This window comes from Apis cerana, linkage group LG9 (assembly GCF_029169275.1).
Source record: "Apis cerana isolate GH-2021 linkage group LG9, AcerK_1.0, whole genome shotgun sequence".
Lineage (NCBI taxonomy): Eukaryota > Metazoa > Arthropoda > Insecta > Hymenoptera > Apidae > Apis > Apis cerana.
The window spans coordinates 2,819,420-2,846,826 of NC_083860.1; the positions used below are offsets into that span (position 1 = coordinate 2,819,420).

Genomic DNA, 27,407 nt, shown 5'->3' on the forward strand with positions numbered 1-27,407 from the left:
TTGCATTTTTGTTAATTTCTTTTGTTAAATATTTATTTAATCTATAATATATTATTTCAATAAATGGATTTTTTCATATTTGATTACGCAATTATAATTTTATTATTCAAAAATATAAAATCTATATAAATTATTTTTAATAATTTTTTATTTTTAAGAATAATTTTCATGCAAATACTTGTTGATAAAAAAAGATACATAATAAATCTTTTTTTATAAAATTATAATAATCTAAGATTTTATCGAAATTAATTATTATCACTTTGTTATTTATCACAATGTTATTTATTTGTTTTTAAATCATAAAAAATAACAGATTTATATAAATAATTTTTGAAAAAAAATTTTTTTTGAAGATTATATTAGAATTTTTTAATATTCTTTATAATGTAAATATTTTTTTTAAATTATATAAAATTATATAATATTTTTTTATAGGTTTTGCTTCTTTATCTAAATTTCTTAAAAATATATAATATATTAATTCAAGATAGGATACAGAATTAAATATATTATAATCATTTTTTTAATCAATGATTATTATTATTATTATTTAAGAAAAACAAAACGATGTAAAAAGTATAAACAATTCTTAAGAAAATTTTTAATTATCATGATAGATAAATCTTTTCTTTCCTCAATAATTTTCGTAAATATTCTGAACATACGAGAATAATGAATTTTAGTTTATAAAAAATTTAAAAAATGCTTCATTAAGATAATAAAAAAGACAATAAAATAAAATCATTATAAAATGATTATTATTATATATCAATTATAAGTAGTATTTGAGAAAAATAATATTATTTTATTATTTATTTAACATTTTTTTAATTTCAATTCTCAGGATTTGATAATAAAAAATTCATTGAATTAACAAGGTCATTTTGGTATTAATGGTGAATTAATAATTAATATTTAGCATAATTAATATTAACTTCAATATATTATAATATAACACTGTATAATTTATATTTAGTTAAAAATATGATCGATTTAAGATATCTTTGAAAACTTAAAAATAGTTTCATAAATTCTATCATATAAGAATTTATTACGTAATTTACTGGTGTCCACTATTATACTGCTATTGTAATTTAAAAGTAGAAATAAATTTAAATTAACGTAAAAGTTATAATTGTAATTAACATGAGTAATATATGGGAAAATTTTTTTAGCAATTAAAAGCAATAATATGGGACAATAATTAAAATTTATTTTCAATTTTAAGAATAATTTTCTTCTTGTTTGTTTTTTAATAAATCTTTCCCATAACATATATCTTATAATATCAATTATTATATTCTTTAATTGTATTTCGTATATATTATACATTGTCTATATGTCATCTATATATATTATCTCGTATTTCTTATTCAAAAGATATAGGATCAAAAAAATAATTATAAACTTATAATTATTCTATATGTATATATATTCAATACGATATTCATTTATATTGCAATATTTTTTTAATTCTTTATGAGATCTGACAATAAAACTTATATATTAAATTATGTATTTTCTTGCTAAATATCATTCTCATCATCTTTAAATACATACTTTTTTTGAAAAACTATATTAATTATGTGTCTTGTTTATTCTTCTATCCTAAGATGATTTTGAAAATTTACTTATGTTACTCTTAATATTATTAATGTAATATCTAATAAAAAATAATTATTGGAAAATTCTCCTTATTAACTTCTATGATTTTACTAACTTTCCATGATTTTTTATTGTTCTCAAAGGAAATTAAAAAAGATATTTTTTAACAATATAATGGCATTAAAAGTAATAGAATAAAAATTTTGAAATTTATTTCACAAAATAATTTTCAAAATTGTTTTTTTGAAGATGAACAATACATTCCTTTTTTCAAAGGAAATATTTTAACATTGTAATTTTACCACAACGAATTCGCTAACTTTATTGTCAAATCTCGTATTTAACATATTTTCTATCGCATTAAATTAAAATAAAAAATTAAATCTAAAATTTTTATTAAAAAATATATTTTTTTTTCTTTTTCTTTTTTTTTTTCTTTTTTTTGTAATTTTGGAGCCAGTAAGTTTGATAAAATATGAATTGTTAAAGATATCTTTAATCTTATTCCTCTGTGTGTAAAACGTAAGGAACTTATGCAACAACAATATGGCGTTGGAGCATTATAGTGATGTCTAGTGTGCTAATGTGGTTGTGTCTTGTCTGTTGTGTCGTCAGCAAGAGCACGCAGGCTTGAATCCTACCGAGTCCATGACACGTGCATTGATTAGTGATGATAATATCGCCCGCCAGACTGCCCTTGGTCCTGTCCAATTGGGGTATGTACTCCGTATCTAGTAAATCCTTCCCATACGTTATTATGTATCCTTCGAAATTCATTCAACAGAATTTATTATTAATTTAATGATTTATACCAAGTTTTATATTTACCACTATTTTTATAATATATTAATAATTATAAAATATTATAAATTAATATATTCTAATTACTTTTATTAAATTTAAAATTTTAGAAAATTATTTACATGTTCAAGGAGTATATGAAATCTGAAGAAGATGGTACACTTGAACAGAAGTATGCATTCTATACACAGAATATGCAGTAATAAATGAAAAATATTTCAGTAACTAATTCAACAATTTATTTTTTGTAAACAAAGACTGAGTCATTTTTTATTTAATCAAACCAATGATCAATTATAATATTAATTATTATTATTATTATTTTATTATTCTATTATTAAATGAGCAAGAAAAAAATATAAAAAGATTATTTTCTATGAAATATGAAAAGATTCTTTGTATTCTCAAGGTTTTCTACCTTGACCTCTTTCTATCTTGGTTACAATAGTGTCACTAACTGAGTCAACATTATACTGATCAATTTCAATATTAATCAGTTACTGTTATATTATTAAACACAATTTTTTAAATACTAAATCAGTCTTTGAAATAGTTCTCATTTATTATAGAATATCCTATGTAAAAATAAATTGAAGATATAGAATCTTTTCATAAACAATTTAATTTTGTAAGAAAAATAAAATTTAATCGTTCATGAACTTAAGTATTTTTTAGTTTATGCTTATATTTTATTATATTCTTCTATTATGTAATCTCTAGTAAATTTTATAAATCATGTTAGAAAAATATGTAAAAATTAATTCGATGCCTTATCATTATTATTAAATCATTCATTTTGATTTAAATATTTATAATTCATTTAGTATAAAAAAATTATTTGTTCGATTTTAAACTAACACAAGAATTTAAGAAGTAATAAATTTAATAGAAAAATATTATATTCACTACTTATGGAATACGACAAGCCTTTTTGGCTACATTTTGCAAACAGACAAAAAATATTTCTTTAGATTAGAAAATGCAATTTACTTCTTTAAATGATTTATGAATTTACTTCTTAAAAATTTATTATAATTAACTTTTGGTTTTATTTGATTTATTGATTTATTTATTCAAATCGTTTCAACATCATTTGACAAACAAGCATTTCCAAATATTAAAAAAGCTACAAAAAAGCATTGATAACTATATTACTAATTATAATAAACATTGGACAAGTGCCTATAATTCAAATTATGCATGAAATTTTTATGAAATAATAGTATTGGAATTTAATCTTGATCAAGATTGCTAAACAAATATTTTCTATCTAAAAAGATTTGAAAAAATAGATATGTAGAACATATACATTAAAATGAATATATTTATTGTTTGAACAAGTTTCCTTTGTTTTAAAAATATATTAAAAATTTAAAATATTTTTTTTCATCTCTATTTTTCCCATCTCTATTTTTCCCATTATTATTTTCTTTTATTCATTCTTTCATTTATTTTTTCTTATTTTTATCATTTTTTTTTTGAGAAAAATTATTTTGGTAATTATTTGGAATTATATTTGAAATTTTTTTTTTTAATAAGTTAAAAAAGAAAGAATAAAATTTTTTTATTTGATGTTTTCGAGTAAATCAAATTTGAAAATTTTTCAAATGAAATTTGTTAATTCTCAATTGAATACGAATTAATCATTAATAAATAATTCTATATATTCTATAATTCTATAATTGTATATAATTCTATATTCTATAAAAAAATATAGAATAAAATTTTATCTTTTAAATCTTTATTTTTAAAAAAATCGTGATTAAATATTATGCTTTTAGTGCATCAAGGAAAATCTCTCCAATCATAAAGATGATTATCAACTATTTACGTCATTGAGCACTTATCCAATCTTTATTGCGTATTAAAGCAATTATCTTTCTTTTCATTCAAAAATTCGAAAATTATCTGAATAATAGAACAGAATAAAAATAGAATCGTTGAAAATAATGATTTTTATTTAAAAAAAAATTGTATGACTTTTTCATAAATAATTAATAATTTTAATTTAAAAAATATTAAAAGTATCAAATTAATTTCTATATATAATTTTATTAATTTATTTTTGCATATATTATTGAAGAAATTTTTAAAATGGCATCTTATTGACGCGCATAAATCTATGAAGTAGTGTTGTAATTTTCTTTTTTATTTTAGAAAACTTACATTTTTCATATATTTTCTTTGATATATATATCTTCAAGACATCTTTATATATCTTCAATTACAAATTCTTGCATAAATTTATATATTATGTATTTAAATAAAAAAAATTCTTATAAATAAGAGTTTAATAAAATAAAATTTAGAAAAATAAGTCTAAGATGATCTTTAAATCCGTTTTTTTTTTAAATTATAAAAGTAGTGAAGTAAAAGTAAAAAACCAACAAATCTCTATTTTTATATTTTATTATATTTTATATATATATTTCTATTATAATTTCAATTTATTTTTACATACAGGCTGTATAAGTGTATTATCCATCTTATTCAGAAATAAATAATTATATATAATTATATATCTTAAATGTAATATTATAAATATTTTTGTTGCTTTTGAAATTGCAAAAATATGATTAATATAATGAAATTGAATAGAAATAAAATATTGTACAAAAATATTTCTCAATGGAAATCATTAAAATAATTATGTATTGAAAAATTTACTAGAATTTATAATAATAATACATGTAACAAATTAATTTATTAGTTTAAAAATAAATTATACTTATAATAAATTTTAATTTAATTTTCAATTAAAATTTTTTTCATTTTGAAAATAGAAAAATTAAATACAAAATAAATACAAATTATAATATTTTAATATTATTGAAAGTAAATAATTAAAACTTAAAAACTATTTAAAAAAACAAATTAAATAGATATATATAAGAATATATGATATATATCATAAAAATGTATGAAGTATGTATTTAAGAAAATCATATAAATTATATAATTATTTTTTTATCAAAATTTAGTTTTTAATTAATATAAAATAAATATAAAACAAAACAATGTTATTTTATATTCATTTTAGCTTGTAATATATCAAATTACAAGGAATTAAAATCTTGATAAATATTATTTTTATTTTATTTTTACTTTTTATATCATTATTACTAATGCATAATAAATTTTTTAATAATTAAAATTTTAAATAGTTTTTTAATAATTTCACAAGCAATAGAAATATTTAAATAAATGTATAAGTATAATATATAATAGACAAATTTGATAATTTTTATGTATTATGCTTATAAAAAATTCAATATCTATATAATAAAATATTTTCAATATCTACAGAATTGTGCAAAAATTACTTATTGATAATAATTTTATAGCTTTTAAAAGATTTTTATTATAGATTTTTATTATTTAATAATTCTGTGGTGAGTTTGAGCATTTGTGTAAGTGTGTCTTTAATAGATGAATGCTGTGATATGATATCCATATGATAAATAATTCTAGAAAACCTTCACATAAATTTAACATGATGATCATTAAAATTAATGTTTTTTCTCTCTCTTATAAAAAAATATAACATTTATTCGTAACAGAAAAAATTATAAAGATTATTTTTTGTAATGTGAATGGAAATACAAAAAAAAATAAATTAATATAATTAATATAATTAATCAAAAAAAAAAAAGAATCTAAAAAATGATTTTATATGATTTTAGATGAATGAAAAATGTTTGTATTATATCTATATATGCGCAGTAACAATACATTAATTGTAAAATTTTTCAGTTAATATTTTAATCATGTATATATATTATATATATATTTAGATTCTCAGAAAAATAAGAAGAAATAGTAATTATATAATTATAATTAAATGTATATTATGTCGTTCATAGTACAATTAGAAAAAAAAATTGTGTTTGACTTAATAATCTTTATTATTACATAAACATTATCTTGATGCAATTTTTGTATTAAGATGTCATGAGTACAGTTACAAAATGCAATTGCGTTTGTTTTTAATATTAAGTGAATTTCACTAATATGATATTAAGTAAATTTAATATTAAGTAAATTTTAATTTTAATATTAATTTTAATATTAAGTAAATTTAATATTAAGTGAATAATATAAAAGTTGTATTATACAATTTGAAATATTTTATAAATAATTTTTTCTTTTTATATTTTAATATTGTATTTTAATATTTTAATATTTTTTTATTTAATTAATCAATTTATATAAAAAAAAGATTTTTTATTTGAGAATTCTATTTAAAAATCAAATACAATTGCATTAAAAATTGTCATAATTGTCATTTCCACTTTTAAGAAAATTGCACAATAGATTGACTTTCATAAAAAATGGAAAATTTTTTTAAACATTTTTTTTTTTAATCTCACTTGATTTTAAAAAATTATATCCATTCATTCTGTATGACTTATAGTTTTCTGTTTATGAAATAAAGAAGATAAATTTTTAGAAGTATTTGTATCAATTATTTTAATATTTAATATTAAATTTTTAATATTTATGAAGTTCAAAATTCTTCTATATAAATTATAAATAAATCCAAAATAAAACAATTAAAATATTAAAAAACAAATAAAGATATTTAAAATATTGAAAAAAAATATTTAAAAAAATATTTAAAAAATTGAAAAATTTTATTTATAAAAATATAAAAATATAGAATCTAAAAAATTTATACATCTAATTGTATTTTAATTTTTTTGTTTAACTAATAATAAATATTATAAGTAGAAAAATTATTTGAAATAAATGACAAAAAAATGATCAAAAAATAATTATTATTATTATTTGTAAAAAAAATTAACTTCATAGTTAATTTTTGCACTTAAAATTATATTATCTCGATAACTATTTTTGCATTTATAAATACAGAATATTATCGAAGTTAGAGTTACATAAAAAATTTATTTTTTTCAAAAAGTTGAGTTAATCAATTCTTATATTAAATTTTGCAATTATTCTGTAGATAGTATTGATTTTTCAAAATTAATTATAACTAAAAAAAATAAATGATTACTGAGCACATATAGATATAAATGAATTTTTTTTGTTATATAATAACATTGAAAAAATGTCTCATTTATTTCGAGATTAAATTGATTTTTATCGAAATAAATTTTTGCATGTAAAATATTTATATTGCTTTATATCCCTCAAAATAATGCAATTTTGTTTGTTATTATAATATAATATTATATATATAATATAATATTATAATATAAATTTTCTTTCCTTTTTTAAATAAAATACACATTTTCTTGAATAATAATTATATATATTCTATAATTTAATCTAATTATGATGAATTTGTGATGCATGATGTTTTATTTTTTTACAAAAAAATATGCGTATATATCTAATACAATTATATTAAATCAATATATAGATCAATATTTAAGATCGGATTTAATTTAATAGTAAATTAAGTTTTATGATATTAAATTTTTAAAAATTGCAGGTATGAAGCTTATTTTTAATTTCTTTTCTTTATTTATTTTCTAAATATCATTTGATATTTAAAATGAATAATAAATCTTTTATTTAATATATTTTTATTGAAATATTGCTATTGTTATTGCTGTTAATAACATTATTATTATTATTATTATTATTATTTTCTTCATTATTATTATCATAATTATTTTTTTATTATTATTAATGTTAATATGATATATTTATTGAATTTTATTGTAGGTATATAAAATTTATGGTATATTTATACAATACATGCATACTTGTATGACGATTAAATAATATTTGTGATATTAAGAAAAAAACCATGGCTACAAAAATCATCATTTTTCAATAATAATACAATTAAATAATAATAAAGGAGTCTTAAATAAATATCTTGTTAATAAAAATATTAAAATATTGAATGATACAGGTTGAAAGTATTAGTATCTATAATGTAGAATTTACATGTTAATCTTGGAAACTCATACAATTTGCCCAATATAACGACATATAATATTATAAATATAAAAATGATTTTTTATGCAAATTGTATTGATACATATTATTATTATTACATTCATGTTAAATTTAAAGTGATTTAAGATTTTCATACATGCACAATATATTGATATTGTGTTGTATCATGTTTTTATTTCAATTATGGTGTCATGTCTTTATTTCATTTATTGATAATTTATGCATCTTATTAAAATTATTCTTTAAATAGTTTCGTCGCAGGAGTAATTCTACGAGAACGTATTCCAGCATTTGAACGTATGCTTTGGCGTGCATGTCGTGGTAATGTATTTCTGCGTCAAGCAGAAATTGAAACTCCTCTAGAAGATCCTTCAACGGTAAATAAAAAATAAATTTTCAAAATTGATTTTTTTTTAATAATATTTTAAAATATTATATATGTAAAATATATTATTATTTTATATGTGTTATTTTTTTTCAGGGAGATCAAGTCTTCAAATCTGTGTTTATCATATTCTTCCAAGGAGATCAATTGAAAACTCGAGTTAAAAAAATTTGTGAAGGATTTAGAGCAACTTTATATCCTTGCCCTGAAGCACCTGCTGATCGCCGTGAAATGGCTATGGGTGTTATGACTCGAATTGAAGATCTAAATACAGTTAGTTTCTATATTTTTTCTATAATAAAATTACTTTTTAGAGATGAAATATCTATAGCAATAGAAAACTTTTATTAATTTATAATTTTAATTAATAATACAATTTTCCAATTATAATAATAAGATAAAAAGTAAGATAAAAAAGTATTAATTTTAAAATATATATAAATATTTGAATTTTTAAACAAAAATTTTAACAAAAAAATATGAAATTTAACAAAAAAAAAATATTTATTTATTTTATATTTTAATTATAACAAAGATTAAAACAAATTATATATACATATATTTATAAAATATATTAATAAAGTCGAAAAATTAAATATAATAAAACATTTTTTAAATGATGTTTTATTTATTTTTTTTTTCTTTTTTACTTTCTTTTCTATAATTATTAGATTACAATAAGTCTAATAAAATCTAAATTTTTTGTTTACAAATTAATTGTTTTTAAATTTGTATATTAAAAATAAAAATTTCATTTAAAATGACTAATAATTATAGCAATCAATATTGGCTAAATAACAAATAATTTTTAGTTTTAAAAATTAAAGCTTCTTTTCAATCTTCTTATTTTTTTTTTTTAATAAAATTTTTTTTAAATTTCCATAAATCTGTTAAATATATATATATATATATAAGTAGAATTATTTATTATAATTTTTCTTAGGTTCTTGGACAAACTCAAGATCATCGACATCGTGTTTTAGTAGCTGCTGCAAAAAATATTAAAAATTGGTTTGTGAAAGTTCGCAAAATTAAAGCAATTTATCATACTTTAAATTTATTTAATTTGGATGTTACGCAAAAATGTTTAATTGCTGAATGTTGGGTTCCTGTATTAGATATTGAAATAATACAATTAGCATTACGTCGTGGAACTGTAATTATTTATATATTTTAATAATGTTTATTTAATTGTTTTTAGTTAAAAATTTTAAAATTATATATATTTTAGGAACGTAGTGGAAGCTCTGTGCCACCAATTTTAAACCGTATGGTAACTTTTGAAGATCCACCTACTTATAATCGGACCAATAAATTTACTAAAGGTTTTCAAGCTCTAATAGATGCATATGGAGTTGCTTCGTACAGAGAAATGAATCCATCTCCTTATACTATAATAACATTTCCATTTTTATTTGCGGTTATGTTTGGAGATACTGGTCATGGCCTTCTTATGTTTCTTTTTGGTGGATGGATGGTATTAAAAGAAAAACCATTAGCTGCAAAAAAATCTGATAACGAAATTTGGAATATCTTTTTTGGTGGTCGATATATTATTTTTTTAATGGGTTTATTTTCAATGTATACTGGACTTATATATAATGATATATTTTCCAAATCATTAAATATTTTTGGATCATATTGGAGAATCAATTATAATTTCTCCACAATAGATTCAAATAAAGAGTTGCAATTAAATCCTAGTGATAAAGAACAATATTTACAAATTCCATATCCTATTGGAATGGATCCTGTGTGGCAATTAGCAGAAAATAAAATCATTTTTTTAAATTCATATAAGATGAAAATATCTATAATTTTTGGAGTCATACACATGTTGTTTGGTGTGGTGATTGGATTATGGAATCATATGTATTTCAAAAGAAAACTTAACATAACTTGTGAATTCATTCCTCAAATTATTTTTTTAGTATTTCTTTTTCTTTACATGGTACTACTTATGTTTATTAAATGGATAAAATATGGCCCTGATAGCGATAGTAAGTAAAATATTATATTCAATGGAAGAATATGTTATATTTAATACTAATTATTATTAATGTATAGTAATAATTATTATTATAATATAATATATTTATTTTAATTTTTCGAAAAAAAGGATATATATATATTATAATAGAATGACATTTATAATATTATTTTTAGAAATAGATCCAGAACATGGTCCTTCTTGTGCACCATCAGTATTAATTACATTTATTAATATGGTATTATTTAAACCTGGAACTGCGCCAAAACCTTGTTCACCTTGGATGTATGGTGGACAAAGTGGATTCCAATCATTTCTAGTAGTTATTGCTGTTCTTTGCATTCCTTGGATGTTATTGGCAAAACCTATTATGCTAATGAACAATAGAAAGAAGCAACATTATCAGGTTAAATTTTGAATTCAATATAAATTTTTTTTTTAATTAATTTTTTTATATGATATATAAAAATATGAATCAAAATTATAATTTATACAAAGAAATGCTTATAATTTATAGCTTGATAAACTTATTTAAAATTATTAAAAATATGCAAAAATATTATTAAATAGAATTATCTATTTTTATATATTTTCAAAGTTATTAATTCTCTTTTAAATATTCTAAAAATTTTTTTTAAGAAATTTCTTTTTAAGAAGTTTTCTATAATTAATACACAAACTGATATTTATGATTTCAGAGAAAATTATTATTTTATCTGGTTCATAGTATAAATGTATATATAATTCATACATAAATCTTCAATTATCATATAACAAATTATTTTAGAAAATAAATTATTGTTAATTTTTATAATATGATATGAAAAAAAAAATATAAATTTTATAATATGATTTGAAAGAAAAAAATATATATCATATATAGAATTTGCTGAAAACAAGAATAATTATCTTCTATTAACAAATATTTATTTGTTTGCTTAAAGAATTAGAAATATTAGATTTAATTTCGTATTATATTTCACAATTTAATAGTTTAAAGTATTGAAAATATCTTCTGTTCTTTTATATGTTCTTCTATTTTAAAATGCTTTCCTATATTTTGAAAACTAAAAATTAATAACATTACAATCTTGAATGATTTTTTTTTGTTACATTAGTTAAACAATCATGGTACAGAAAATGGAGATGTAGAAGGTGCTGTTGATGCAATACAACCAGCAAATGGAGTTCCTCAAGGTGGAGGTCACAAAGAAGAAGAGGAAGATATGGCTGAAGTATTTATTCATCAGGGCATACATACTATTGAATATGTTCTTGGCAGTGTATCTCATACTGCATCTTATCTGCGTTTATGGGCTTTATCCCTTGCCCATGCTCGTAAGTTTAAAAATTAATACATTTATATAATTATATAATTATTAATATTTTATGTAATTATACATAATTATATAATAACATATATAATATTAATTATACATAAATTACATAATTTATCATACATAATTAATCATACATACGAATTATATATAAATTATAATAAATATATTTTATTGGATATTATTGATTATATTAGAATTATCAGAAGTATTATGGAATATGGTTATGAGAAATGGATTAACTCAAGAAGGCTGGGCAGGTGGTATTATTCTATGGGCTGTGTTTGCATTTTGGGCTGTTCTAACAGTTGGTATTCTAGTTCTTATGGAAGGTTTATCAGCTTTCTTACATACACTTAGACTTCATTGGTATGTTGAAAAATTATTTTGCTTTAAACAATTTTATAACATATTAAAATTCAATTTAAAAAAATAAGTTAAATTTAATGTAAAAAAATTATAATTTTTTCTAATCAATACTATTTTATTTTTATTTTTTTTTTAAATAAATAAACTTTAAATAATTAAAGTAAATAATTAAACTTTTTGTATTTTAAATTTTAGAATATATTATATATTTTAGAATATATTTTAATAAAATAAAATATCAAATAAATCATTTTTAATAATAATATATATTTGTATTATAAAATTGAATTTTTTTTTCATAGGGTCGAATTTCAAAGCAAATTTTACTCTGGACTAGGATATGGTTTCCAACCATTTTCATTTGAAATTATTTTAGATGCAGCACAATCCACTGCAGAAGATTAAAATATATTGATTTATAATATAATGTTCCATTTATTATCAATGAAATTCTTGTTCTCCATAAGTATAAAAAACAAAATTAATAATATTGTAATGTTATAATATTAATTGATTTTTATTGATCTGTTTGATAAGTTTACTAATCATAAATTAATACTATGTTTAAATAAGTTAATTTCTATTTTTATTTACAAAACAAAAATAATTGTAATTCTAAAAATAAAAAATATAATATTTTCATTTTATAATTATATTTAAAAATTTATTCAATATATTTATTATAAAAATATTGTTTTAAATGATATAATTGTATATAAGTATAAATATTAAATATATATTTTTAAATAAAATTTGATTATTCAAAATGCTTATGGGGAATTCGCAAAAAAAAAAATTATAAACTATAAGTGGATCTGAAATATGTAGTAAAAACAAGTGTATGTGCATGACATGTATTTAATTATAATTATATATATACATGTTATAAATGTTAACTTATATCATTTTATTATTACATTCCTATCCATTACGTAATAAATAAATAAATAATATAATTTATATTAATTTATTGAAATGAGTTTTCTAATATATATCTGTTTATCTCTGTACATCATAAATTGATAAAAATATTGACAATCTGATAGATTCAAGTATATTGCAAGTTGAATATGACATAATTTCAAATTTTTTATGAATACTTCAAAAAAACAACTTCTAAAACAACATTTAAAAGTATACCAAATATTTTTAAATTAAATGAATTCGAACATTTATGAATAAGTATATATCTAAGTATTATTTTAACAAAGGAGATCTCCAAATCTAATCAAATTTGTTACCAAATAAATTCAAATCTTTTATTAAAATTATTTATTATATAATGTATTATTTTAAAACAAAAACAACCTACACAACATTAATTCAACTATATCATTATTTTCAACAATTATTGTTATTTTTGTAAACATTTAGTTTTATAAACAATTATTTTTATTATTTGTAATATTTATAAAATAACATTGAAAAACTATATTAGATCTATAATAATAAATATATAACAATTTTATGTCAAAATTGTTGGTTAATTAAACAATCTTAAAAAAATAATATCAAATATTTTTAAAAATTTAAAGAAAGAAATTGATTTGTATTTAAAGCATTTATATTGATAGATAGTTACATTAAATAGATATTTTTATAGAAGTAAATATATATCATATTATTTTTTATCATATACTATATCATATTATTTTTTTTAAAGTTTTTAATATCTGAAACAGATAATATTTCGCGTTATATAAATATATTTTCTGTATGTAAAATCTATATATACTAATATTCATTTCACAATAACAATATCAAAGAACAAATTATTATTTTATTATTTTATTATAGTAAAAATACAAGTAGTAAAATAAAAAAATTTAAATAAGAAAAAAAATAAATGATATCTATTGTTTTTATCTTATTTGTATAAAAATATATATTTCATATAATTAATAATTTGATATATAAAATAAATTTTAATGTAATTTATTACAATTTCATTTTATGGATATTATTACAATAAATGTATTCATATATTTACATATGGAATTAAATGGAATATAATTATCATATTAGTTAAATTTTTTAACCCATAAATTAATTACATAAATACATTGTATATAAATATAAAAAATTATTATATATTTTATTTAATATAAATAAAATTATATTTATGCAAATATTTGATATTATAATTTACTAACATGTATATATTATTGATATATAATTAAAAATTTTATAGTTTGTATATTTAAAATATTTAAAATAATTCAAAATTTTATTTGATAATAAAATTTATTGTTTCATATTACGAATATTTCTTTGTACTTTAATAAATAAAATTGCTCTTATCTAATTACGTAATCTCTATAAAGTAAAAATTCGAAGACAAAAATATGTTTTTATCATATTTGATGTTCATTCGTCGATCATACTTTTGTTTACAATAATAAGAAGGTAAAATTCAAAGACAAATATTTTTTTATCATATTTGATTTTCATTGGTCGATCATTATACTTTTACTTACAACAATAACTAGATGCCTATCATTGATGTTTCCATACTCCCACTTCTGTATAAAATAACGCAAGTCTTTTACGTTCGAAGTTGTCCAGTCGTCCTCCTGCTTTGACAGTGTGTGGTTATTGTTCGTTGTTTTCCAATCATTTTCATTTTACTCTTTTATAATTTTGTTATTGTAATAATATAAATCAAATTATGGCAGAAAAACTACGTATTTGTATTGTTGGATCAGGAAATTGGTAAGTTTTCTTTAAATCTTAGTAATATTAATATCTCTAGTAGCTAAATACTATCATTGATTTAGTCAGACGCATTTAAATGTTTTCTATTATAATAATTAATTTCCACGTACTTTATACAAAGATTTATTGGAATATTGTATTAATATCATTATAATTATTAATTAAATCTATTCTATTTTTGATAGTTTTATTGATATGTATATATATACATATATATATATATATATTAATAAATATGTAACCGAAATAATAATTATCTTGTAAAAATTAAAAAATCAAATTCGAAAGATTTTAATTCGATCATATTATTCATATTTGGAAAGTATTCATATCCAGTGAAATTATTTTGATATTAATGTATAAATATTAATTTAAAATATTTTTAAATAGATTATATTATAAAAATATGAAAAAATATGAAATATTATAGAAATAAATATCTAAATTAATAATTAAATAATATTATTAATAAGAAAAATAGCATAATGTTAAGTATATTAAAAATATATTATTTATATAATTTTAGTTAGATTTCATATAAAATTCTTTCGAAAAAATAAATATTTAATATAATTTTATTTATTATTATTATTATTATTATTATTAAATGCATTTATATTTAATATATTCGACATAAAATAGAAAATTGGAAATAATTTGAAAAATATTTCATTAAGAAAATTATATATAATTATATGTTATATAGAAATATATTATATAGAAATATTATATAATTTTATTTTCCTATAATTTTTAGGGGTTCGACTATCGCTAAAATAATTGGAATAAATGCTGCTAATTTTAGTAACTTTGAGGATCGCGTTACAATGTATGTTTATGAAGAAATAATCAATGGAAAAAAACTAACAGAAATTATTAATGAGACACATGAAAATGTAAAGTATCTTCCAGGACATAAGCTTCCGCCCAATATAGTAAGTATATATCTATATGAATATTATGTGCTTCCTCAAAATAAAATTATTTTTTATGATAAAATCAAATTAATAATAATATTACATACATCTTATCATTTATTATATTTGATATTCAAAAATACTTATAACTTTTTTATTATCATATTTTCGAATATTACAAATATTACATGAAATAATAAGATTAAATTTAATTATTAAATGATATTAAATTTAGTTATTTAATAAATTATAAGTGTATATACTAATATCAAAAAAATTAATATCAAATTTTACGTTTCTTTCTCTCTTTTCATATATATAAATTTCGTATAAATAATATAATTTTTTCAAAAATAGTATTTTGTTAAATATAATGAATTTATTTATTCCATATGAATATGTCTATAACATATAATTTAACTTATATTTATATGATTTTATTATTTATTATTTTTATTGTTGAATTTATTATTCTAAAAACAAATTAAATCTACGTAATTCTAGTAATTCATAATATATAAATTTATATGTGTATCTCATATGTTCAACTTTTTATATGAAAAAAATTAATAATCATTAATTAATTATTAATTTGTAATAAATCATATTATTTAATTTATAAATAAATTAATTAGTTATTTATTTATTAATAAAGTTTTATTAATTATTTTTAATAATTCTATAAAATAATTTTTATTATTTATTTTTATAAATTATTTTATCTTAAATTGGAGTATTTAAAATAATCTCTTATTTTTAATTTATTAAAAAATTTTTAACTTCATTCTAATTCTATTTTATATAATAAATTTTGATTTAGTAAATAGAATTTATATTTTTAATTCGACTTCCGAAATACATATCGAAGATATTTAATTATCTCATATTTTATATATATATATATATATAGATTGGTAACTTTTAGATTCAATGGCTTTGTATAGAAAAACCTTGACTGTATGAAGTTAAGTGAAGCTACGTATTATGATTCAAACAATATATATATATATATATGTACAGTGTGTGTGTGTGCGCGCGTCCGCGCATATAGTATGTGCTGTTCTGTGTCTATACTATGTATTTTTCCTTAAGTACAAATAAAATGATGCGACATATTTAAAATGATATTTATTTTTTTTATATTAATTTAACAAATGAATGTATTATAATTTATGAAATATTTCTATTTTATCTTAAAATAATTAATTTTAGTTATGGTCAGATCATTCAGTCTTAATGTAATAGAATAGGTTAAAAAATTATTATTTAATCTTATATTTTATTATTTCATATTATTTTTATTTTTGTTCATTTGTTGTGATCTCTTTATAATATTCAACAAATTCATTTTACATTTATTATATTAAAAATTATTTATTGATAAAAATTAAATAAAAATAAAAATTTAAACATATAAATAAGAGAGATTAATAAAATATTGGAAATTAAAAAAAATAAGCAATTATATAAAATATTTTAGATATAATAATATCGTTTATTATTAATTATTTTAAAAAATATAATTTTTATATGCATATAAATATTAATTATAATTAAATATATAAATAAATATTATATATATATAATATGTAATTAATAATTTGCATATAAGTAATATATATATAAAATTCTAATGTTCTAGATTGCAATTCCTGATGTAGTAGAAGCTGCTAAAGATGCAGATATTCTAACTTTTGTAATACCTCATCAATTTATAAGGAGAATATGTAGTGCATTACTTGGAAAAATAAAGCCTACAGCTATTGGCCTTTCTCTTATAAAGGTATGATTTTATTTTAGTTTTTGATTTATTTTAAAATTTATTTAAAATAAATATATATGTTTTGCCATATGTAATTTTAATAATTTATATATAGTTTTATTTAGAAAAAGATAATAACTGTAACTGTAATAATTGTAAATTTTTAAATCATTCATACCATAATACATGATATAATACGTAATATAATATTGGATAATCTATAATTTAAACTATATAAACAATAAAAATAACATATTTGACATTAAGATAGATTTATTTTCTATTAATGTATTAAAAAGTAAATTTATATTCATAAGATTTATACATCAATTATGATTAAATAATAATTATATAAAATAATAATTATATTTCAAATATATTTCAAATATATATATATTTCAAATATATACAAATATAAATTATGGTAATATGAAACAAATTTGTTATATTTATTTATTATTATTTTGCAGGGCTTTGATAAAAAGCAAGGAGGAGGTATTGAACTTATTTCACATATAATTTCAAAACAACTTCACATTCCTGTTTCAGTTTTAATGGGAGCAAATTTGGCTTCTGAAGTAGCAAACGAAATGTTTTGTGAAACTACTATTGGTAAATTTTTATTAAATCTCTAAAATAAATATCATTTGTGTGCTAATAGTATTATAATTATTTATATTGTTTATTTTCACTTAAAAAAATATTAACACAAGTATTTAATATTTTAAGAAACATCAAATTTATACATTACAATTCTAGATAAATGTTTTTGAACAAAGTTATAAAGTACTTTAACTATTTTATGATATCACTAATGTCATATTATCAAAGAAAATAATATAAGTCAAAGTTAAATAATCAATAATTTATCATATCAATCAAATTGATAATTATTTGAATTTATAGATGCCAGAAGTTTCTGAAAGATTGATTTTTCTCAAAAATATTATAATATTTTTATTCTATTATTCTAAATAATGAATATCTTTAAAATATTAAAATGATTATTAATATTATGAATTGAATTTATTATTAATTTGAAATAGTTATCATAGAAATTTTTTTTTTATATTAATTAAATTTTAACAATACAATGAGATATATATTTGAAGATCATTGTTATATTGCAGCAATTGATTATATTTAATACTTTTTTTGTTCCTAATATATTTATATAATTGTTTATCCATGATTATTTATCAATATTATGGATCAATATTATATTAAGAAAAATATTTTTGAATAATTACATTATCTTTTGCATGTTTTATAGTTAAATTGATATTGATATATTATATCTTTTTTTTTAAATAATTCGTAGAATTCTTTTACATTTTAATAGTTGAAATTTATTTTAATCATTAATAATATATTTGTATGATTACTTGATTTAATATATAGAATATTCCATTATATTAGGAAAATCTATATATAAAAACAATAAAAAAAGTTTATATAAATATTTGATCTTGTTTTCGAATTATAGTGAAGAAAATATTAAATATTTTCGAATATTGAAATAATTTTATTACAAGATAAAAATAATTGAACTAATTTCAATATTTACAAACAAAACTCAATATCAGACATTCAGAATATGAACATTTTTTTTCATTGTTTTCATATATAAATTTATTTATTGAAGCAGTTTTCCATTTGTATATATACTATGTCTTACATATATACTTCCACATAAATAGGTCACATTGAATAAATCTAAATCGAGTTCTAATATAATTTCCTTAGCAAAAATTTAATGCGATTAAAATCATGATAATAAAAGAAAATACAAAGATCTATGTAAATATAAATATTTGTGCTGTAATAATTATATATATATATATATATATATATATATATATATATATATAATAATTATATTTCGTAAATAAGTATAGGATGATATCTCGAATAATTTCTAAAGTATATCTTATATAAAAAATTTATATATGAGTATTATATAGTTTAGAGGAGATATTTATAAAATTTTAAGTTAATTAATAATATTAATTTTAAATAGCATATTATATTTTTTATATCGAGATCGAAATATCGAGATAATCGAAAAATATATCGAGATAAAATTGAAAAATATTTAATTTTAAACAAAAAATTGATTAGCTTTAATATGATAAAAATCTCTATTTAAGGAATAATTTTTATTTCATTTTTTAAAAATTTAATTCGCGTAATATAAAGTTGAAAATTTATTATCATCATAGATTTTTACAAAACATTGATGTTTACATGATAATGCTTATCAATTCGAGTGATTTTTTATCGCAATCATCTATTTCTATTAACTCATGTAATAATCCAAAATAGTATTAATTGATATTAATTAGTGGCATTAATATCAATGATATAATCTAATTAAATAACTTCATAAATTTATTCTTTTATATTTTCTAATATTATTGATAATTTACATTTATTATTTATGGGATAATAATGTATCCCACAAAAAAATAGTGTTTTCTGAATTTTATAAATATCTAGTATCTAAAAAAGCTCTTCATCATGATTAATTTATGGATTGAGAAATTATTTGTCTTATATTTACTTAACTATACATATATGCTTATTATGTAGGGCAATCATCATATTATTATTGATTACTATTGCGCAAAGGAAATTTTTAAATAATAAAGTGAAATCATTAGGTTTAGGTTTAAGACGAATATTTTTTTTTATAGTAATATTACAATTAATCATTCTCTGATATTTTATAATATAATATTCCTTTTAAAATAACAAAATTAATCTTAAAATTAATCTTAAAAAAACAAAATTAATCTTAAAATTTAAATGTTTTTAAAATCTACATATAAAAAAAGTTCATGCATTTCTCCTTTCTTCTTAAAGTTTTGTTTGAAAAGACACGTTAAAAATTAATCGAGATGTATATTTGTAAATTGCATAATATCATATATAAGAAATTAATTAAAGATATAATATCTAATATTAAAAAATCAAACCAAAAATTAAACAAAGAAAGAATTGACATTGAATTGAATTTTTAATTTATTTATTTATTTTTAAATTTGAAAGATAAAAAATAATTTTGAATAAAAAAATTTATATTTTATCTCGTTTTTAATTATGTTTTTAAATATGAAAAAAAATATTTATAAAAAAAAACCTGATAAGTTTATATTAATTAAACTTGTACTAACTAAATTTTTATTCGCATTAAATGCAATCTGATATAATCTATATAAATTCAAATATCGTATTATTGAATTTTCATTTGAATTTTTATTTGAATTTGTAAGGTTTATTTGTATTATATAGTTGCAAATACATATTATATCATTAAATTGAAAAATATTTTAAATAAAAGTAATAGATATTAAAAAATATTATGGACTCTAATGATATTTATTTGATTTTGATATGATTTTGAAAAACCAAAAAAAAAATTTTTAATTTTCAAAATAGAGCTATATATATATTTTTTTTTTTTTACACACACACACGCGCGCGCGCACGCACTTTTTTTCAAGAATAGCTAATAAAGATTTTAATTAAAAGATTTCTAAAATAAGATTTCTAAATTATCAATATATTTCTTTACTTTCATTTTCAAAATATGAATTTTTAAAATTGATATTTTACCGATATTAAAGTTATTATGATGAATAATATAATTGACAAAATATATTTCAATATATTTCAATATATTCAATATATTTCAATATAATTATAAAAATATGTAATAATGATATATATATATATGCATATATATTAATAATTCTTTTTTTATATTTAATATGATATATTTAAATAATTTTTACTATTTGCACACAAATTGAAAAAAATTTCTATATACAATATCAAAATTTTTTATTATTTTTTATATTTTTGATAATGTTTAATATAATTAAATAGGTATCATTTTTTAAAAATGTTATATTTAAATATCTAGGTTGCAAGGATAAAAATATGGCTCCTATACTGAAAGATTTAATAGAAACATCATATTTTAAAGTTGTAGTAGTTGAAGATGTTGATTCGGTTGAATGTTGTGGAGCATTAAAGGTAAATATATTACACTATTTTTTTAAATAAATTTATTAATAAACTTTTATAAATTAAAGCAAAATATAATAGAGAAGTTATTTCAAATACTTTCTAAATTCATATTTCGTTGTATGTAAAATTGTATCTTCTTTTTGTTTATAGAATCGTAATAATAATGAAAAGTTTATATTTTATAAATTTAATTTTTAATATAGAATGTAATAATATGAAGTAAAAAAAATGATTATTTTGTTTTTTATAAAAAATAGAGTATATTTAAACAGATAACAAATATGAAAAGAATATTACATTTTTTATTTAAATTGAAAATTATTTTAATAATGGAAAAATTTTTAATATTTATAATATCATATTTTTAATATAATTATTTATCAAATTTCAATAAGAATTTTACAAATAATATTTCTTTTCTTTTTATTTTATACGAAAAACACTTGTTGAATCTTTTGTATTTTTTGAAATATATAAAAAATTATTAGATTTATATATTAGATATTATTTTATATTTATTTTATATTTATTGAATTTTAAATTTGGAATCATTGAATTTTGAAGCATTTTTTGATACTTTTTTATAATTATTTGAAATCTACATCAATAAATATAAATTATGAATAAAGATAAATATAAATAAAGATAATGTATCATTTCTACTCTCAAATTCTTAATATATTACATGTTAAAATGTTGTTAAAACTTCAAAAGATACAAAAAATTATAAATATTTAAAAAAAAAATACATTGATACAATCTGAAAGTAAAAATTGATAAAAAAATATTTTCTTCCTCTTTTGTTTTTTTATATTTTTTAAAAAAGTAATCAAGAAATATTATGAAAATAAAAAATATTTCTCGGAAATTTTTAATTAAATAAATTATTGCAATATTGAGAATTTAAAAATATGTAAAGTGAATAAGATACAAATATAATAATCATAAAAAAGATATATCTCGAAAATATATCCTAAATATATTTTTAATTTAAATAAATTCTCAATCAAATTTATATTATATAATTTGTAATTAGACGCATATGAACGAAAATACCAATTATATTAAATATTTTGTAAAAAATATTTTGAATAATTTTGAAATTGTTTTGCAAAATGAAATTATAAGTATACAAATAGTTCAGTTATAATAATTTATTTATCAAAATTGTCATTTAATTTCTAACTAAATTCTAACTAAATTGAAATATAAAATAATAATTTTTTATTAATTTTCAATATATAAATAATTATGTAATAAGATATATATAATATACATATATCAATATGTATAATTTAATTTAAAATTTAAAAAATAAAAATAGAATACAAGTATAAATAATAAATATATAAAGATTTGATATAAATATATAATAATATAAATATATAAAGATAATAATATTTTTTAAATTTTTTCAATTTTCTTTTTTTTTTTTTATTAATCGGCAGGTTCATTAATTTTTTTTTAATGAACAGATTTTATGATAAAAAGAGTTATTTCAATTAAGAATTTAATATTATTCTTTATATAATTTTGTGAAGTTAAAATAATATTTGAATAAATAAATTTTTATTTTGTATAGCAAATTTAACAAAAAATATATATAACTCATAAGATTACAATACATGATAAGTCGATTATTTAATCATGATCAAATTCATAATAATACTTTTCTTAATTTTTAACATTTTTTCATTAATTAAAAAGATATATATATAATATAAGTAATGCATGTATAATATGATATATAATATAATGGAATTAATAATAAAAATTGCACATCAAATACTATTTAATTTTATTTTTTAACAGAATATAGTAGCCTGCGGCGCAGGTTTCATCGATGGTTTAGGATTAGGTGATAATACAAAAGCTGCAGTAATGAGATTGGGCCTTATGGAAATAATTAAATTTGTGAATATTTTTTTCCCTGGTGGAAAAAAATCTACATTTTTTGAAAGTTGTGGAGTAGCAGATCTAATTGCAACTTGTTACGGTGGTCGAAATCGTAAAATTTGCGAAGCATTTGTAAAAACGGGCAAGGTTAATTTAAATATATATTTTATTAAATTTTAATATTTATTAATATATAACTCAGTTTTAATTACTATATACTGAATGAAATTAAGTAATATTATATAAGAACAATAAATTATTCATATATAATATTACCATAAATATAATAATTTAATTTATGATCTAACTATATTGATTTCATAAATTACATATAACTATATATTATAAACTTATGTGCACATGATAGGAGATTAAATCATCAAAATCATATATAACATAATATAACATATTATATGTATAATATATTATGTTATATAAATATATATAAAAAAATGTAGAATGTATTATTTCCTCTACAGAAAATCTCTGAGTTGGAAAAGGAAATGTTGAATGGACAAAAATTGCAAGGTCCTTTTACTGCTGAAGAAGTAAATTATATGTTAAAAGCGAAAAATATGGAAAACAGATTTCCCCTTTTTACAACTGTACATCGGATTTGTATTGGTGAGACAATGCCTATGGAACTAATTGAACACTTACGCAATCATCCAGAATACATGTAAGCTCATTGTCTCCATTATAATTAATGATGGATTAGTTTCAATCAATATGTATATATATATACATATCTGACATTTATTTTAGAATATTTTAGAATATTTTAGAATATTAGAATGATATATTGTAAAAAAAATTTATTTTTGGAACTAATATATTAGTACTATTACATATAAATGTAGAAATTCGACGAAAGACATGTAAATATGTGATATTTAGTAAATTTGATTCAATATCATAGAAGATATAGGATTTAAGCTTTAGTTTATTTAAAATTTTATTTCTTTAAATTAATATTTTACAATATTTAAAATTTTATTGTAACAATATTCTTTCTGGCCATGGTCCTATTTATTTATATTGTTATACATTTCATCATATGTAAAAATAATTGGTAATCTATAAAAAGTATCTAAATATTATTACAATAATATGTATAATGTATATAATACATGTACATAAATGTAAATAGTTGTTATTTACATCAAAAAGAAATTATGTATCTTTTTTCTAAATGCAATAGATATATACAATAAAATATTTTAACTTCTTAAATAAAATTTTTTTTAATTAATAATGCATTATATATAATTGTACATGAAAGAATTTTGATAATTCACTAAAAAAAAGCATAATATATTTTTTTATATATAATATATCTATATATTAAAAACGATTAAATATTTTTTTTTTATATAAATATTTTCATATATTTTTAGAATATTTTAGAACAATAATACAAGGCGAAAAAAATATACTTTAACATATTTTATTTATTTTATTATTTGATCAAAATCTTTATATAATCATCTTTATATAAGATATAACAATAAAATTGATAAAAGTTAAATAAATATAAACGAATTGTTTAAATATTTTCAATCAAACGTTTTCAAAATGTTTTATAAATGCATAAAAAAGAAAATAAGCATTATATTTATATATTTTATTATATAAACATGTTTATAACATGTTTATACATATAATTTGAATTTTATATTAGAAATTTACAATGAAAATATTAATTTTTTTAGTATCTATTTATCTACAGAAAAATATATTTTTAAATCTTACAATATTTAATAATTATATTGATTGTTTTTTATTATAATAATCATAAGTCTATTACGTAAGTATTTTTTTTTATATTTTATATTTTATTATAAATTTTTAAAGAAGTTCCAAAAGTATCTTAAGTTTATATAACATCTCTTTTATTACCTTTTTATCTTTTTTATTTTATCTTTTCCATTTTATGCCCATAAAATATTTTTGAAAAAGTTTAACAAAAGAAGCTGAGATACCATGCTAAATTATATTATTATTTGCATAAAAATGTGTTACTGTTTTTATGGGTATGTTACAAAATTCTTTTATTAATTTTTCTTTTTATTATTAAAAGATTAATGTTTTCATAGTATTTCATAAATAAAATTTGTACATGAGATATTTTTAAAACTTCATTTTTTTTTTAAACAGAGATGAAACAAGAAATTATCAAGAATGTAAATGCTCTTTATGAACTACGCAAATCATCTAAAAACATTAAAATTTATATAAAAATGATTTTTAGTTTTTATATATATAATTGACAATTTTAAACTGAATTTATGAATCGAAGAAAGAAAATATTATATAGAAGAGGAAATATAAAGGACCATGGATTTTTATAAATATTATAATTTTGCCATAATTATTGCCAAAGACATTATTAAATAATATTATAATTTAAATTGATATTGCTTATTCTCCAACTTTTTTTTAAAGCTTATATTTTCCATTTGTATTAAAAAATAGCTATAATGCATATAATAATTTTGGTACACCTTTAACAAAATTATTTAATCATGTAATTATTTTTTTAGCTGCATATATGAATATGAAATATATAAATATTTTATTCATAAAATAAAATTATAAGTATATAATACATTTAAATATATTTTGTATTGTGCGTTATATTTTAATGAAAATTTTATGAAAATTGTTATATTTTAGAAATTAAGAAAAATCTATAAACAAATGTTTTAAATATTTCGATTTTATGTTGATAAATTTCATTAATTTATTGTAAATTGCTGTACTAAAATTAAAATTAATTTGAACAGTGTAATATAGACATAACAAATATACGACTATTACTTGTTAATTGATAAATTTTTGTTTAGAATTACATTTGTCCTTTTTCCAAAGCCTTTAATTCCAAATAATAATTTAGCTATTGTTAGTAACATTATTTTTTTTTTTAATGTAATATATTTTTTTATATAATATATTCTGTTACATGTATTATAATATAAATTCAGTAACTATAATTAGATACTATATTTAAGATACTATATTTACATACTTAAATTTTGATATATTTAAGAGTGTAAAAGCATAAAATATAATTAAAAATGCACAAAAGATTCATAAATTTTAATTATATTTGCTTCGTATTTAGGAACAACGACGTTAATGCACCAATACTACAATTACTATCACCAAGATGTCACCTATGAAGATTTGGAAGACATAAAAGAAGATTTACATTATATTCATTACATTATTTCGATTTTAAAAACTGTTTTTATTTAAAGCATAGATTTCCATATCTATATTTTGATATGGACAATATAACGATAGCTACAATGACTTATATAATGTGATGATAAAAATTTACGAATAACTGGAAATCTTTTTATATTTATTTAAAAATAATAAGTTTTAGTAATGGGTGCTATTTTATATCTTTATTATTTTGTAAATTAATATAATCCGTTTATTTTTTGATATTTTTATATTTTTATTATTTTATATTTCTGTTTTCTATTTTTATTTTAATATTTAATATTATGTTATATTAATATTTCTTATTATGTTTAATAAGTTGTATTGGAAATTTTTATTCTTTTTTCAAATTTAAAATTTAAGATTATGTTGTAATATAGTTAAAACCTTCAAGATATTATCTTAAGTATTATTATTAAGCAATTGC

At 17.3% G+C, this 27,407-nt stretch overlaps 2 protein-coding genes and 1 long non-coding RNA gene across 8 annotated transcripts in view; 2 read left to right on the forward strand and 1 right to left on the reverse strand.

Annotated features, from left to right (window-relative positions):
* Positions 1 to 13,320, forward strand: part of LOC107995660 (V-type proton ATPase 116 kDa subunit a 1) — a 35,064-nt gene extending 21,744 nt beyond the window's left edge. For 3 of the 4 annotated variants that reach the window (XM_062079938.1, XM_062079941.1, XM_062079942.1), the window contains exons 4-11: positions 8,594 to 8,720; positions 8,825 to 9,001; positions 9,672 to 9,884; positions 9,960 to 10,728; positions 10,895 to 11,124; positions 11,837 to 12,056; positions 12,253 to 12,424; positions 12,727 to 13,320. In XM_062079938.1, coding sequence (XP_061935922.1) covers positions 8,594 to 8,720; positions 8,825 to 9,001; positions 9,672 to 9,884; positions 9,960 to 10,728; positions 10,895 to 11,124; positions 11,837 to 12,056; positions 12,253 to 12,424; positions 12,727 to 12,829 — 2,011 coding nt within the window. In that variant the 3' untranslated portion in view covers positions 12,830 to 13,320. Of the gene's footprint in view, positions 1 to 2,223; positions 2,325 to 8,593; positions 8,721 to 8,824; positions 9,002 to 9,671; positions 9,885 to 9,959; positions 10,729 to 10,894; positions 11,125 to 11,836; positions 12,057 to 12,252; positions 12,425 to 12,726 lie in introns of all 4 variants that reach the window. The other variant, XM_062079939.1, reaches the window with a different exon arrangement.
* Positions 1,804 to 2,873, reverse strand: LOC133666732 (uncharacterized). Its single transcript, XR_009831265.1, has 2 exons — positions 2,532 to 2,873; positions 1,804 to 2,372 (listed from the first exon to the last, which is right to left on the reverse strand). It is a non-coding gene; the product is annotated as an uncharacterized LOC133666732 (long non-coding RNA).
* Positions 13,321 to 14,942: 1,622 nt separating the features above from the next.
* On the forward strand, positions 14,943 to 27,204 carry LOC107995634 (glycerol-3-phosphate dehydrogenase [NAD(+)], cytoplasmic). 3 transcript variants are annotated; one of them, XM_017053268.3, is made up of 8 exons: positions 14,943 to 15,136; positions 15,897 to 16,074; positions 17,699 to 17,839; positions 18,289 to 18,430; positions 21,747 to 21,859; positions 23,666 to 23,896; positions 24,229 to 24,428; positions 26,874 to 27,204. In XM_017053268.3, exons 1-8 carry the CDS (start codon positions 15,093 to 15,095, stop codon positions 26,929 to 26,931), a joined length of 1,107 nt encoding a protein of 368 aa, XP_016908757.1. In that variant the 5' UTR covers positions 14,943 to 15,092; the 3' UTR covers positions 26,932 to 27,204. The 3 variants fall into 3 exon arrangements, with proteins under 3 accessions (XP_016908757.1, XP_016908765.1, XP_061935935.1); XM_017053276.3 differs by lacking the exon at positions 26,874 to 27,204 and adding an exon at positions 25,907 to 26,584 and having other exon boundaries at positions 14,944 to 15,136; XM_062079951.1 differs by lacking the exons at positions 14,943 to 15,136; positions 15,897 to 16,074 and adding an exon at positions 17,109 to 17,216.
* Positions 27,205 to 27,407: the final 203 nt, after the last annotated feature.